Consider the following 13565-nt stretch of genomic DNA (forward strand, 5'->3'; position numbering starts at 1 on the left):
GAGCTTGTTTCTAGCTGATGACCAGGCTCTTCAAGGTGGAAGAAAAGTGTATGGCTCACACAAAGCAACACCGGTGTACGGTGGTCAGATGGCTGAGCGGTTAGGGAGTCGGGCAATTAATCAGAAGGTTGCCGGTTCGATTCCCGGCCGTGCAAAAAATGACAATTTGTCCTTGGGCAAGGCAGTTCACCCTACTTGCCTCGGGGGGAATGACCCTGTACTTACTCTAAGTCGCTCTGGACAAGAGTGTCTGCCAAATGACTAAATGTAACACCAGTGAATTACTCAACAACCTGACATGGGTAGTTTCTTTTACTCTGAAAATTTCCAAAGCAGGGTGTCAACACGCTACCTGTTGGCAGTCTTGTACTTCAGTCAAACGTGTGCTTCTATAGTGCATCTTATTGTAAACATGGCATTGCTTGTTTGGAGCTGACAACCATCCCCTTTGAAATAATACTAAGTGATCTTGCTGTTTATTTTGTCCAGATCAATGCTCCTATCAGCTGGGTCTACAACGACGCTACTGTAGGTTGAACGCAACACTGAATCAGAGCAGATGTCTGGTCGTCAACCTCTCAGCAGACAGGCCGCCACACCCACTCTGGCCCTTGGACGTTCACCCCATCTTAAGAGCGTTACATCACTTTAGAGCTCTGTCAAACTGATTACATGAATTCCTTTTCCTTCCATTCCAATGTATTGTTGTTCACTGTCATTTGGTATGGATGGGTTGCTCTCGCACAATAAACTCAAATTGCCTTGAATTATCCAGATTATTCTTTCAGACCAATATATTGTGTGTAGAGAGCAAAAGAATGAAGGGTAAAGATACCATCAACACAAAACAAAGGAGATTTGACGCTTGGGAGTCAAACCTCCAAGCGTTGACCCAAGGTTCCATCTGCATTGATCTACATTCTTGACTGCTGACTTCTCTCAACATAACAACCCAATGGGCTCAAATAGAACGTTATCTCTGCCTGGGCTAAACGGTTTGATCCATCACCCATTGATTTGATTTCTTTGTGCATATCAAATGGAATGACTTCCAGATAATATGCTTTACACAGAAGAGATAACCCTTTTTATCAGGACTATAATAACGTGAATGACTTCAAAACTGTGAGAAACATTGAGAAATGCAACAAATCCTGAATCAGTCATGTGAGACTCACGGTTTTACTTGACGTTGGAAAGTACGATTAGTGCCACCTAAAGGCTTATCTGGAGACTGCCACGGAAAATAAACAAGGAGGGAAAAGGCCTTTGCAGAACTTCCCAATGACACAACAAAAACACACACGAGAGAACCTTTTCAACCATATTTAATATTTTTCAAACATTGGGTTTGGAAAAAGTACAAAAGTGATCTTGTACACCACAGTATGAAACCAGCTCTTAAGGTCCAAAGAGCTGTAAAGTGTAAGATGTCTCTTTAAAAAGCATATTCTACATGTGTTTATCGTCAACCAGCCTTACCTTACAAACACGCACTAAAACCGACACAAGCAATACATTTTAAATACATTAGGCTGACCCCTGTAATACCTTTACATGTGATTCTTAAAAAACTATTTAAAAGGGTGGGAGAAAAAGTCTAAAAGTACATTACAGTACATGAGACCACAATGCCAACCTGTATATGGCAGTAAGTCATGCATTATTACAATCGTTCCACTACGGAGAAACAGCAAAGCGACAGCCGCCACACAGTGAGAAAGAGAGCAGCCAGGGATCCAAGTCTTTCTACAAAACACGATTTCAAAAGATCTCCCGTGTTCTCATTGGTTGTTTTTTTTTTCAAAAGATCTCCTGTGTTCTCATTGGTTGGTTTTGGACTTCTCTGCCTGCTGGCCAGCAACGCTGTGGTCATGGTCACCCTTTCGACAGTTGCATACATATTAAAGTTGAGAAGGGGCCTCCAATGGAGAGGAGGCTTCTTCCAGAATCATGTCCATATAGAAAAATAGAACTTAATATTATACACGAATTGTAAAATCCCCAAAATGTGGGAGGATGTTCTCTCTGAGTATGTGGCGAGTAAACATAATAGTAAATTGAAAGAAACACAATTGAATAAATAAATTGCATGACATCCGTCGGGATGGAGCGGAACCGTGATGTTTTCTGCGACAGATAAGAAGCAGACCATGTCGTTCCCCCCCCCCCCGGGCAGTGTAAATATGAGGGTGTTCCCTCCTCTATTAATTCCAAAGTCACACCCAGAGACAAAAAAATCACCTGACAAACAGAGAACACGTCCAACATCTCCAGTGTCCTCCAACACCCCCCCCCCCCCTTTTCCACCAACGCAAACCTAGTTCTGCTCCTGGGCTATTGCTGGTGCCGGCGTTCTGCCATTTTAAGCTACTGCATCAGATTTTGCTACCGTTGAGCAAACTATAATACAGGGCTAACCTCTTACCATAACCTTCCTGTGCAGCATTAACCTGCTGCTAGCATGCTGATGGGTAGCTAGCTAAACCTACTACAAATTGGTGCCCGCTCATTTTTTGCGACCAATCGGGAACATGCTCCCAGTAGGAAGGTTCCACAGCAGGGTTAGGATAGCCCTATGTATTTGAGCTATGGTAGTAAAATGTGGCAGGACGTCGATTTGCTTTTCCACTGAGTACATCTCCGTTCTGGGAAATCTATGTGCTGCTAGCCAGTTTTACAGACCTTGTTTGCATTGTCTGTTTACAATAAACAGATAAAAGGGTGGTGTGATGGCTTTGATGGCACCCGCTAGCCACAACGTTTTTTGTTGTTGTTTACGTTTGTTTTGTGAATGCCCTACATGGCGGCTGCAGGGGACGATTTTGAGATTGATCAAGCCATGATCACAATGATCTGGCCCGCAGCCACTGACAAACAGTTCTAGATCCACTAAGGGCTGGTCTACAGTGCCCGTTTTGGAGTCCGCTGTCCTTGCCTGGTCCTTTTAAATGCAAAGAAGGTTCGAGACTAGGCGCCGGTTTCGAACCGGCTCTAAAAACAGCCTTGGTGGAAGAGGGGGAAAATCAACGGGTCGACACGAAAACAGGTTTCCATGTACAGCATGGTTGCTGCGTTAGCGACGGATAAACCATAATTGAACATGATGGCAATAAATTGAGGGAACGGTGGAATGGGGACTAGAAGGGGGGTGGGTAGAGTACGGCATCAGACCTTCACAGTGCTAAAACAATGAAGCCTCAGAGCCACTGCGGGTGGGACTTGTTGTTAGGGCAACAGCAGTGAACTCCCTGTCCTGTCAAACTTCTTGCCCTTCGAGAGCGCGGCCACCTGTTTCATCAGCTCTCGGTTTTTAGCCTGGCGGGAAAACAAGACACGAAAAGGGGGAGTGAACGTGTTGACGGGGGGAGTGGAGCTTTTGAAAACTAAATTAGCATTTCTACCTTGCGGGGTTTTTTTTCTCTCTCACCTGTAACAGTTCCATGGCCTCTTTGTGTGCCTTCTCCATGTTGTTCATCTTGACCCTCATGTTGGACTCCTGGTACTGGAAGTCTGCCTTCAGCTCGGTGAGCTATGGGGGAAAGGCATAGGAATCAATGAGGCAAGGAGGTTTTTTGGGGGGGGGTGTAAAGCCGTCTCATCGGTTCTGCGCGTGTGCTTTACCTTCCGGTCCTTCTCCAGAATGGTCTGATCCCTCTGCTGTAAGAGTCTCTTTAACGACATCACTTCCTCCTTCAGCTGACTGATGAGGATAAAGTTGTCTGTTCCGCCCGAATCCATGGATTGGGTGATGGAACTACTGATGTGAGAGAGAGAGGCAGGGATGCATGTTGTTAGGGTGGGAGAACGAGCACAAGGGCCGCCTTGTGTCACCTCAGGCCAGGGCGACCTACATGTCACATGGACGCGAATCTGTTAAAGGGCTGTGCATTCTAGTCGCGCTGCCCAGAAAAGCTGCCGTTCGGACCGTGATGAAAAGGAGAGCCCCGGTTTCAACAAACGGCGGCTGATTTGGTACGGCCGCCAGAAAGGCGGAAAAGAAAAGAAGCATTGACGCTCTTCAACGAAACAGCAAAGGCAAATACAAAAAGGCAACCAACTCGTCGTGGACATCGCACACTGGTGTGACAAGAGTGTAGGCAGCGTGGCCTGACTTGAACCGTGCGTGCGGTGAATTGACCACCGTCCCATACCTGTCCCCATTGGATGGCTTCATCTCCAGTTTTGGTTTCTTCTTTGGAGTCTCCTTCTGGATTGAAGAGGATTTATGGCTGAGAATGGGAGGGGAGGGAGGGGGGGGGGGGAGAATCAACAGGGAGCGACAACTTTAGACACGGAGACTCAAACGGCGCCTGCCCATGTCCCCGAGTGCCCTGTGGGGCTTACGTAACTGTACCTCCAAACATTCCAAATAGGTGCTATGTAACGATCAACAGGGAGCAGGAAAAGGTGAGGAGGGGGAGAGGGAGAGAGAGATAGTGAGAGACAGAGAGAGAGACAGAGAGAGAGAGAGAGACAGAGAGAGAGACACAGAGAGAGAGACAGAGAGAGAGAGAGAGTCTCACCTCTGCTTCCACAGTCCCTGCTCCTGCTCTGGACTGAGGCTCCCGCTGAGTCTGTTCCACAAGGGAGACAAACACACAAACTGAAACCCCACAACCGCATGGGGGATGTATCCCTCCGCTAGGTTACACAAGAGGGAGAAACCCAGAGTCAAAGACCCGACGAAGGCCTCGCAAATGGCGTTTAAGAGAGAGCAGGCGGCCGGGCCTACTTGTGGTGGGAGCCGCTGTGTCTGTGTTGGTGGTGGTGGTGATGGTGATGGTGCTGCCTGGAGTGGTGGTCCTTCTCGTTGAGCGAGGACGAGTTGGAGCTGAAGCCCTTCCTCTGCTCCTTGGTCTTCTGCAGGACCCGGCGGTACGACAGTGTGCAGAGCCAGCACAGCAGCTTACCGTCCACCTGGGCCAGGATGGGGGGGAACCAGAGGTGGAGAGAGGACAGGCGGAAACAAAAGCTTGATGTTAATATGTAATCATACAAAAAAATAACAAAAACAGCGAATTGCGTGTGCGTACCTTTCTCCTTCCCTCCTCCTTGCGGTCAAAGGCGCACTGCTGTTTGCACTGCTCACAGGTCTGCGGAGGGCCATATTTCTTCTCTGAGTTGGTACAGCGCTGGCACTTTGTCCCGATGAACGCCGCAATGATGTTACAGTACTGGCAGGGTTTGGGCTACAAGAGAAAAGATATGGAGGGAAAACGGAGTTAGGGATCTCCGTGTGTGACGTCATGGGATTTTGTTAGTTATAGTAAAAAAAAAAAAAAAAAAGGCTTTGTAGACGGAAATTTGAAAAGAGAATTACCGTCCCAAACTGCTTTACGTTCTGGGCACATTTCTTGCAAATCGTGTTTGTTTTGCTGGAGAAGGAAAATGTACAGATGCTTACTTTCGCACATCATCCACAAAATAAATGTTTCACTAATGTAAAATACATGAGGCTATGCCTTTAAAGTTAAATAACAGCATGGAAAATCAAAGTAGACCTGTAGCTATCGTAAGTCATTAGATATTCAAATGTTGTGTTTTGGCAATATAATGTTCACCAGAAATCTCATACCTCTCTTGCTGAAACTCAGACCTGCAGTATGTACACTTCACAATGGGATGGGCAATACGGCACTCCTATATTTACACAAAAAACAAACGAGTGTTAACGTGATTCATAAAGTTTCACTTCTGCTTACTTTTAATGGCAAGTTTTAGACAAAACATGAACAATAAACTTTGGTCAATGTTGTAATTTGTATATACACACAGAAATGATTGGACATGTAATTTCTTAGGAGTGGCAGTTTTTGACTCTACTCCAACAACTACCATACCAACAATGACGTTACGGTCTATACAGTTATTGTCTATTGGCCTTTAATTAAACAAGGGACATAGAAAAGATCAATGCCATTAGAATCATCCAGGCAAGGCAACTGTCCACTGTTCAATGTCATTATCCACCAAGGTTTAGCCTGCCATTTGCGTGTCTAGGCTGAAAGGATCAAGATGTTACATAATGTAATGTTGGCTGACAATTTCATCGTGTGTACGCCAATTGGCCGATTCTAGCTAACGTTAGCTAGCTAGCCTCACGCAAATATGGATTTCCACATCTGTACTACAGAGAGCTGTAGCAGCCACGCATACGCCTGTTAAGCCACATAGCATGCTACGTTGCCATTCATTTTGCCCGATTTTTGGCAAGATATCTAAGGGCTAGTTGGTTGGTGTAAGCACCCACACACACACACTTCCCAACCTTGCACAGTTGCTGTCCCTGCGACAGTTCTTCGAAAGGATACCGCTGGTTACACTTCGTGCAGGCGTACAGGGCCGATGTTGCCATTATTACCGGGAGAAAACCACGAATAAAAGAACAAATGAACTAGCTAGCTTGGGTTGCTAGCTGACTGTCGTTAGTCACCTAGTCAATACAATGTCTTTGGTAGCTTGCTAAGTTAGCTGGGTAGCATACGCTCTGTGGCTGGCTAGCAAGCTATGATAGCTAGGCTAACGGTAAATAAACAGCTAAATCTATCCAATGCATATCACTGCTTCCTGCTAGCTCAATAACCAAAGTTGTTTCACATGAACAGTCATAAATGTTGGTATAGAATTAGTAAAATACCACAAAGGTTGTGATTTGAATTGAGTTTTAACACTGTTCTTAGCCAGCTTCAGTTAGCTAGCTGTTTTCCCTTTCTTTTTGGATCAGCGTCGTCGTCATTCGGAACGGATGTGGGTAACAACTACAAAAGAAAGAGAATAGCCAGTCATGACGTCTCATCCGTGCGCGGGATGAACATTTGAAACAAGGGAGTAGACGAACGTCTCAGCCAATCAACAGGGGTGCATTTCTAAAGCTTTTTTTATTTTTTTATTATGTGACTCTGTTAATGATTAAATATGTTAAAATCAACTTTGAAATAGGAAATGGAAAAATCAATACAGGATATGTTATTTTAATATTTTTATATGGTGTAGTGTGGTAGACTACGATGGATCAGTGACATAATTATGCTGGGGTTTACACATATATGTATATCTGTATATCAATATACATGTTTAACAATATGGACTGAACATAATATTTAATCTAGCTGCATCTAACACAATCCTACAAAATAAATGGAAACATAACTGATAAACATTTAGAAATCTAAAGAATATAGATAGTAGTATAGTCAAATAGTCTTTGACAAAATTATTCTGCAGATGGCCAGACCAGTTTGTTGAGAAACGATAAATTAGTGAGAGACACAGGAAGATTTAAGTGAATAAAATTGGAAGACAACGACCAACTCATCAAGCATCCTGTTTAGAATTTGATTAAGACATGCAGAGACTCCACACACATTTGGACACACAGCATGTCTACCTAACAACACAAATCAACTAGAAAGGATTTTGCCATCTGTGTTGAAATGTGATTTTTGTCCATATCATCATGTTTCAATTAACACACAAAAAAGACATCCCACCAGTGTTTTGCATTCGTTTTGTACAAGGCAGGCATGCTGTTTGTGAGTCTCCAAACAACCCATGAATACCTTGTTTTGTAGTATTTAGTATCTGTCTAAATAGGCTGCTTGTTCTAGTGCATCAATAGAAGTCCCAATAAACATTCAACTGAAGGATTACAAAGTAAGTAGCACTTATCAAACAACCGTTTAAAAACTCCTAAAAAGCACACTGTAGTCAAAAATGTTGGACAGTCTAAAATGTAACAATTCCAGACAACATATGTATGAACAAAACAAGGCAATGTTTTCCGAGTACATTCATACTACTACCCTTTAACACAATCTACACCACATTAACAAATCCTTGCACCAGATCAGCAAACGTTAATCACATTTCTTTCTCCCTTGCATTTGAGTTAGTTATATATTTATGTTAGTGCTCGAGTATACATTTTCAAGTAAGGCCAAAAGGACAATTACAAAAAAATAATATGTAAAGAATCCTAAACCAAGGCTTTGCAAAATCTATTAGTAAAGAAAATAAGCAGTATTCTAAAAGCCTTCACACCATCAGGTAAAAAGGAAAGAATCCAGCATTTTCTAGAGCCATTTTTGGTCAAGTCACTTCAAGTGACCTCAAAACAACATTTGTTACAGATACGTTAAGTAGACACAAACTTAAAATCTTAGCGTACGTTTTAATGCTTGGTGGCTAACATGACTCGTCATAACAAAAGGAATGACTGTTTCAATATAGTCTTGAACTTCCAACTATCTATTAGTGTCCCTAACTTTAAATAAACAAATGCATGAATACTGAAAAAGCAGAAAGGCATATTTGCTGAAAAGCATACTTGGTGTTTGAGAGTGCTTGTTTCATTTTTCTAATAGTACTAAGTTTGCATGTCATCTTTGTGGCCCCCATAGGGGGTCAGTGCAGTAGAGTATGGCTATAGTGAGGTGGTCTGAGACAGACAGACAGCTCTATGTGCTGCAGACCCTTCTAGAACCCAGCTTTGGGAGCAGCAGAGAGATGCAGCCTAGCCAAAACTCTGATTCGACAGACATTTGGTGATGGATTCCTATAGCAGTGTTTTATCCTAAACACAAACCAAACCAGACAGACCTTCTACAGTGCGGTCTACTGGTTGTGAATCTGGCACCATCTTGTAATGGGACCCCCTACCTTTAAGGTACTCTACCACCCACCATCCGCTGGTTCACTCGTGTCAAACGAAGGTCTGCACTGGAGTGATGGAGCGGGTTGGAGACCCCGCCCTCTCGGAAGAAGAGGAGGCCGAGCGATTGGTCACTTCTCGCTGCAGCTCCTCCACCCTCTTCTGAAGCTCCGCCCGCTTGGCAAGGAGCTCCTTGTATCGCTGGTGCACGGGCTCCTGAAACAAGGGGACCGGGAGATAAACACTGAGACTCAACAAAAACTCAACCCAGAATCAATCAACCCAGGATCAATCAACCCAGGATCAATCAACCCAGGATCAATTATCGAGAAGAGGGCATTTCGGTCTGAACTGTTGATTCCTACCACACAATTACGGCTAGTAGTAAGTGTAAGACTACTCTTATCATCGTTCCTCCTAGGACAAAGGTCTTCAACCCTGGTCCTCAGGGACCCCCTGTCCTGCACGTTTTAGATGTTTCTCTGCTCCAAAACAACCGATTCAAATGGATGGTCGTTAACAGGCTTCTGCCTAACTAGATAACGACGCATTCATTTGAGTCAGGTGTGTTGGAGCAGGGAAACATCAAAAACGTGCAGGACAGGGGGTCCCTGAGGACCAAGGTTGAAGACCTCTGTCCTTGGACGATAACGTGGTCGTTTCTGCTGACCTGTGGCCTCATGCGAGGGTTCCAGCGGATGTAGTAGCCCACCCAGAGCTCCAGGTGGCGCATGCTGACCACAGGGAACAGCACGTGGTTGGAGTAGTTCACGTACAGAGGGTTGGTGAAATCCTCCAGCTGGCTGTTGATGTACGACCACAGAGACACAGTCTTCTTGGGAATTTCCTGCCAAAACAAAACGATGGAATGTACGTTGCTAACTTTGAATCATAAAGTTCCGATTTGTGTACAAATGAGAAAATACATTAGGGGCAGTTACACTGCCAAACTGCACACCTCTTTGGCCCTCTGCTGTTCACTGTTGCACAGGAATGTCCCAAACAGGCAGCTGTACAGGTGGTCTAGGATGGTGACCAGGAAGTACTCGTTGAACTCGAAAGCTGCGGGGAACTTCAGACAGCAAAAAGGGGAAATTACAACCCGTGGGTGACAGCACAGGATAAGAGGTCGATGACACATTAGCGCCCCCTGCTGTTGCGCACCTGCCGCGTCATCTGCCACACGCAGTCGATGAACTGGAGGAACACAGGAGAGCGGTCTGCATCTGTGTGGTTCTTGTCCCCGTGGCCCAGCCTCTACGAGGAGAGAAAGAGGGGAGGAAAAGCCCAGGAAATCATGTGACTAGAGTGGCTTAACAGCAACAACAAAAAAACAGGAAGTTTGAAGCTGCCAGGAACCATGGCAGATTCACAGAGATTGGGAAACCATCCAAATGTTTCTGGTCATTCGTAGCAGCCATTCTACCGGTTGCGGGTTGGTGTATGGAGTGTGTGGAACATCCATGGTCTGGGGTGGGGGGGGGGGGGGGGGGGGGCAGAGAAGGTGTGTTTACCAGCTGGAAACGGTGTCCGAAGCTCAGCCACTCCTTCTCCAGCAGCACCTGGAAGCCCCGGATGGTGCGGTAGTGTCCGTCCAGCATCAGCATGGCCAGAGAGGTGAGCTGGGCCGTGCGGTCCCAGCCGTCGCTGCAGTGCACCACCACCGAGGTCTTCCCAGACTCCACCTTGTCGGCGATACGCAGTGCCCCTGCGAGGATCAGCTACGCAGGGCAAAAACACACGGGTCAACACCGGCTGGCTCCGCGTCACCTGGAGCGCACTTTAATCCCGTGGTATGCATGTTCTCGTTGGGAGGATATCCTCACCTTGATATGCTCCAGCCAATGAGTGGACTCGAGGTTGGAGAGCCAATGGGATTCCTCGATATTGGGGTAAACCACCTCCTTAAGCTTGCGTAGTGACTCGCGCATTACATGGATGTTATGGATGTCCAAGAAGACCAGCTCGGCATTCTGATAGGCGTCCTCACTCTCATACCCACCCCCTTTCATCTGAGGCAAACAGACAATCAAATTATTATTAGAAAAACAAAAAGATCTATTTATTAATAATATAACTGTTTCAAAAAAGTCCAGTGAAGTAGTGGTTTACGCAGCAAAACCAATCCGTGAGAGGAACTACGGTACATTGCAGCAGATGCGCGCTCGCCTTGTTAGCAGCTGCGTTGACGCTGGGCCTGGCGTCGAAGATGAAGAGCTTGTGGGACTGAGCGTTGGCGTCCATGATGGCCTGGAGGTACTTCTCGTCCTCTTTGCTGCGCTTGCCGTTGACGCCCACCATGGGCTGGCTGCAGCGGGTCACCGTGGCCTGGGTCTCCGGGTGGATCCAGGACAGAACCTGCGCGCGGCACCACAGACGCTTCGCTAAGACAATACCTCATACTGTGTGGGGGGGGGGGGAGGGTCGCAGTACATTTACATTCAGTCATTTAGCAGACGCTCTTATCCAGAGCGACTTTCAGTAAGTACAGGGACATTCCCCACGAGGCAAGTAGGGTGAAGTGCCTTGCCCAAGGAGAAAAAGTCATTTGGCACGGCCGGGAATCGATCTGCCAACCTTCAGATTACTAGTCTGATTCCCTAACCGCTCAGCCATCTGACTCCCTGTACACCAAGAGGAGGGTGAGGATTGGGGTGAGGTTAGGTTCGGTCGCGAGGGGAGCTTACAGGGATGCGGCCCTTGGCTCGGAAGGCGGACACCCTCTTCAGCTCCTCGTCGGGGATGTTGACCGGGACCACCAGGGTCGACGGGTACGTGTCGCACACCTCGTAGTGATCGTTCACTTTGGTCATCCTCCAGCTCTCGTTAGGCAAACCCTGGCCGCAGAACACACACACACACACTCTTCCATGTCAGTAACCATCAAGACCACTTCACTAGCGTACGTCTGAACTGCAGTAAGGTCATCTTCGATTGGTTTAGATCTGACGCACTTGTCTCTTGTATTCCGATTGGGCATCATACACCTTCCAGCCGTTTTCTGGAAAGACTTGTCCGTACTCAAAGGCAAATATTGGCTGGTGGAACAGAGGGGATGAGAGTAACTTAGCGGGTTGGTGGGTTTGGATGCCAGATATGCCCTCATGGCAACAGATTGGCAGAGACTTCTTGAGACTCACTCACCAGTCCATTGGAAACAGGAAAGGCAAATTTCATCAGGACCTCAAAAATGGACTTCCTGAGCGAGTCTTCCGTCTGCTTGTGCGCAAACCGCAGATTTCGAAGATCCTGAGCAGGGGTGGGGGGGGATGAAAGCCTGCCGTTAGATTTCAAACTCTTTCAACCAAACAGTAAACTGGAGCAGACCAAAACGTGTTTCATTCCCAGAGCTGGGACTCACCTTGCAGACCAGTCCGTAGGAGACCTCACCACGACTCGAAGCACCGCCGATCTTTTCCACACGGCTCACTACTCCTAGGGGCAGGTCGAGCAGAAACGCTGGCTCCTAAGCTCCAAGGGGGACGACAGAGAAGATAAGGGACGTGCTTCGGAAAATTGATCGTGCATGTGAATTCACGCTGTCGAACGTGCCTGGAGAAAGTCAACCGTGGTCAAACAAACGTACCCTATCCATGCATTTGAAGAATAGTCTATAGTTGGTAACAGTCAGCATTCCCCTCAGTGCTCCAATGAAAGGGCAGATGTAGGTGACGTCTTTGGCTGTAGATAAGAGCAATGAATAATACATTCGACGTTTTAGCAGCACACCAGTAAACTGTTAAGACCCAACCACCTACTCATGTGTTGTACAGTCTCTTTTGGCAGTAACTGTGGTTCCTCTTTACTTGCATCCCTGAGAACCTATAAAACAGAGTTGAAATATCACACTCGGATTTTATGAATGAGCCATCGATCTCGTTCAAAAGGAGAATGAGTTACATACCTTTGCAACAGCTATGGGCTTTCCCTAAAGAGATCAAGAGGTATGCAAGCCTTAGAACTGCTTCATCACATTTTAAAACGGACAGTATTGTGTTGTGGCTCCAGCTACATGTCTAGTGTGTTACTATCCTGATGCTACCCACCCGCAACTCTGGGGAAAACTCTGCAGTGGAGACCGAGTCTGAAGACATTGCCGAAGAAGGAGGCTTGGTTTGAGAGGACCGATCTGAACGAGAGGTTGAGGTGCTGTCAACAAAGAACATTGACGAGTCAGTAACGTGACAACACCTTGCATCACGTAGCTACTGCTTGTACAAGTCTGTGGATGGATGTCTGTTTCATCATATGTGTCATTTATCTAGCTAGATAACTTTAAGAGTCGAATTATTATCCCGCAGAGTGCTAGGCAGACGAGTTAGTGTTGTTAGCTAGCACGCTACCTTCTAATGAGCTAGTAAAGTAGTCCAAAGATAATGCAGAATTAAGCCGTGCCCTACCTGGACAATGAATCTACACTTGGTTGTCTCGAAGAAGATTGTTTAGAGCCAAGACTGTCGACGCTGCCTCTTTTCTCCATGGCTAGCTATTGACAACGTTTTGACGTGATTGTATAAATACAAGTTTTGTTCGGGGAATGACAAGATCACAGAAAGCAGGTTTATTAATTCTGTCCTACGGGTTTGTGGAAATTAAATATGCGGTAAGTGCAGGAAGCAGCCATGTTTTCCCAGAGTTCCTCACTAATAATGAAAGGGAGTGGTTTGGGCTGTGTTGTTACTGGATAGCGCCCTCTGTCGCTTACTTTATGCGTCGTTCCTCAACCGTTACTTTGCATTTTCATAATTTTCCAAAGTCAATATTAAGTTCATACGCATTAAAATAAGTGTAAAACCTTTTACTTATACACAGGTGAATATCCACACAATGGTAAAGAGAACGAATTCCAAAACATCGTGCAATGCAAATATACTGTACATATAGCTACAATACATATACAAAACATTTCGAA

The 13565-nt window shown here is 45.9% G+C and overlaps 2 protein-coding genes across 4 annotated transcripts; both read right to left on the reverse strand.

Moving 5' to 3' along the window:
• Positions 1–1311: 1311 nt before the first annotated feature.
• Positions 1312–6795, reverse strand: fam76b (family with sequence similarity 76 member B). Of its 2 annotated transcripts, none has more exons than XM_047050500.1 (10): positions 6272–6795; positions 5579–5643; positions 5324–5378; positions 5037–5192; positions 4736–4920; positions 4527–4577; positions 4155–4232; positions 3625–3760; positions 3431–3532; positions 1312–3318 (listed from the first exon to the last, which is right to left on the reverse strand). In XM_047050500.1, exons 1-10 carry the CDS (start codon positions 6356–6358, stop codon positions 3229–3231), a joined length of 1005 nt encoding a protein of 334 aa, XP_046906456.1. In that variant the 5' UTR covers positions 6359–6795; the 3' UTR covers positions 1312–3228. The 2 variants fall into 2 exon arrangements, with proteins under 2 accessions (XP_046906456.1, XP_046906457.1); XM_047050501.1 differs by having other exon boundaries at positions 3625–3757; positions 6272–6768.
• Positions 6796–8360: 1565 nt separating this feature from the next.
• mtmr2 (myotubularin related protein 2) lies at positions 8361–13444 on the reverse strand. 2 transcript variants are annotated; one of them, XM_047050470.1, is made up of 16 exons: positions 13054–13444; positions 12700–12802; positions 12558–12581; positions 12412–12475; positions 12240–12334; positions 12015–12119; positions 11798–11902; positions 11608–11691; positions 11341–11490; positions 10823–11011; positions 10480–10665; positions 10168–10374; positions 9818–9910; positions 9612–9725; positions 9324–9500; positions 8361–8869 (listed from the first exon to the last, which is right to left on the reverse strand). In XM_047050470.1, the coding sequence occupies exons 1-16, from the start codon at positions 13131–13133 to the stop codon at positions 8705–8707; spliced, it is 1941 nt and encodes a 646-aa protein (XP_046906426.1). In that variant the 5' UTR covers positions 13134–13444; the 3' UTR covers positions 8361–8704. The 2 variants fall into 2 exon arrangements, with proteins under 2 accessions (XP_046906426.1, XP_046906427.1); XM_047050471.1 differs by lacking the exon at positions 12558–12581.
• Positions 13445–13565: the final 121 nt, after the last annotated feature.

The sequence above is a fragment of the Hypomesus transpacificus genome, unplaced genomic scaffold (genome assembly GCF_021917145.1).
Source record: "Hypomesus transpacificus isolate Combined female unplaced genomic scaffold, fHypTra1 scaffold_116, whole genome shotgun sequence".
NCBI lineage: Eukaryota > Metazoa > Chordata > Actinopteri > Osmeriformes > Osmeridae > Hypomesus > Hypomesus transpacificus.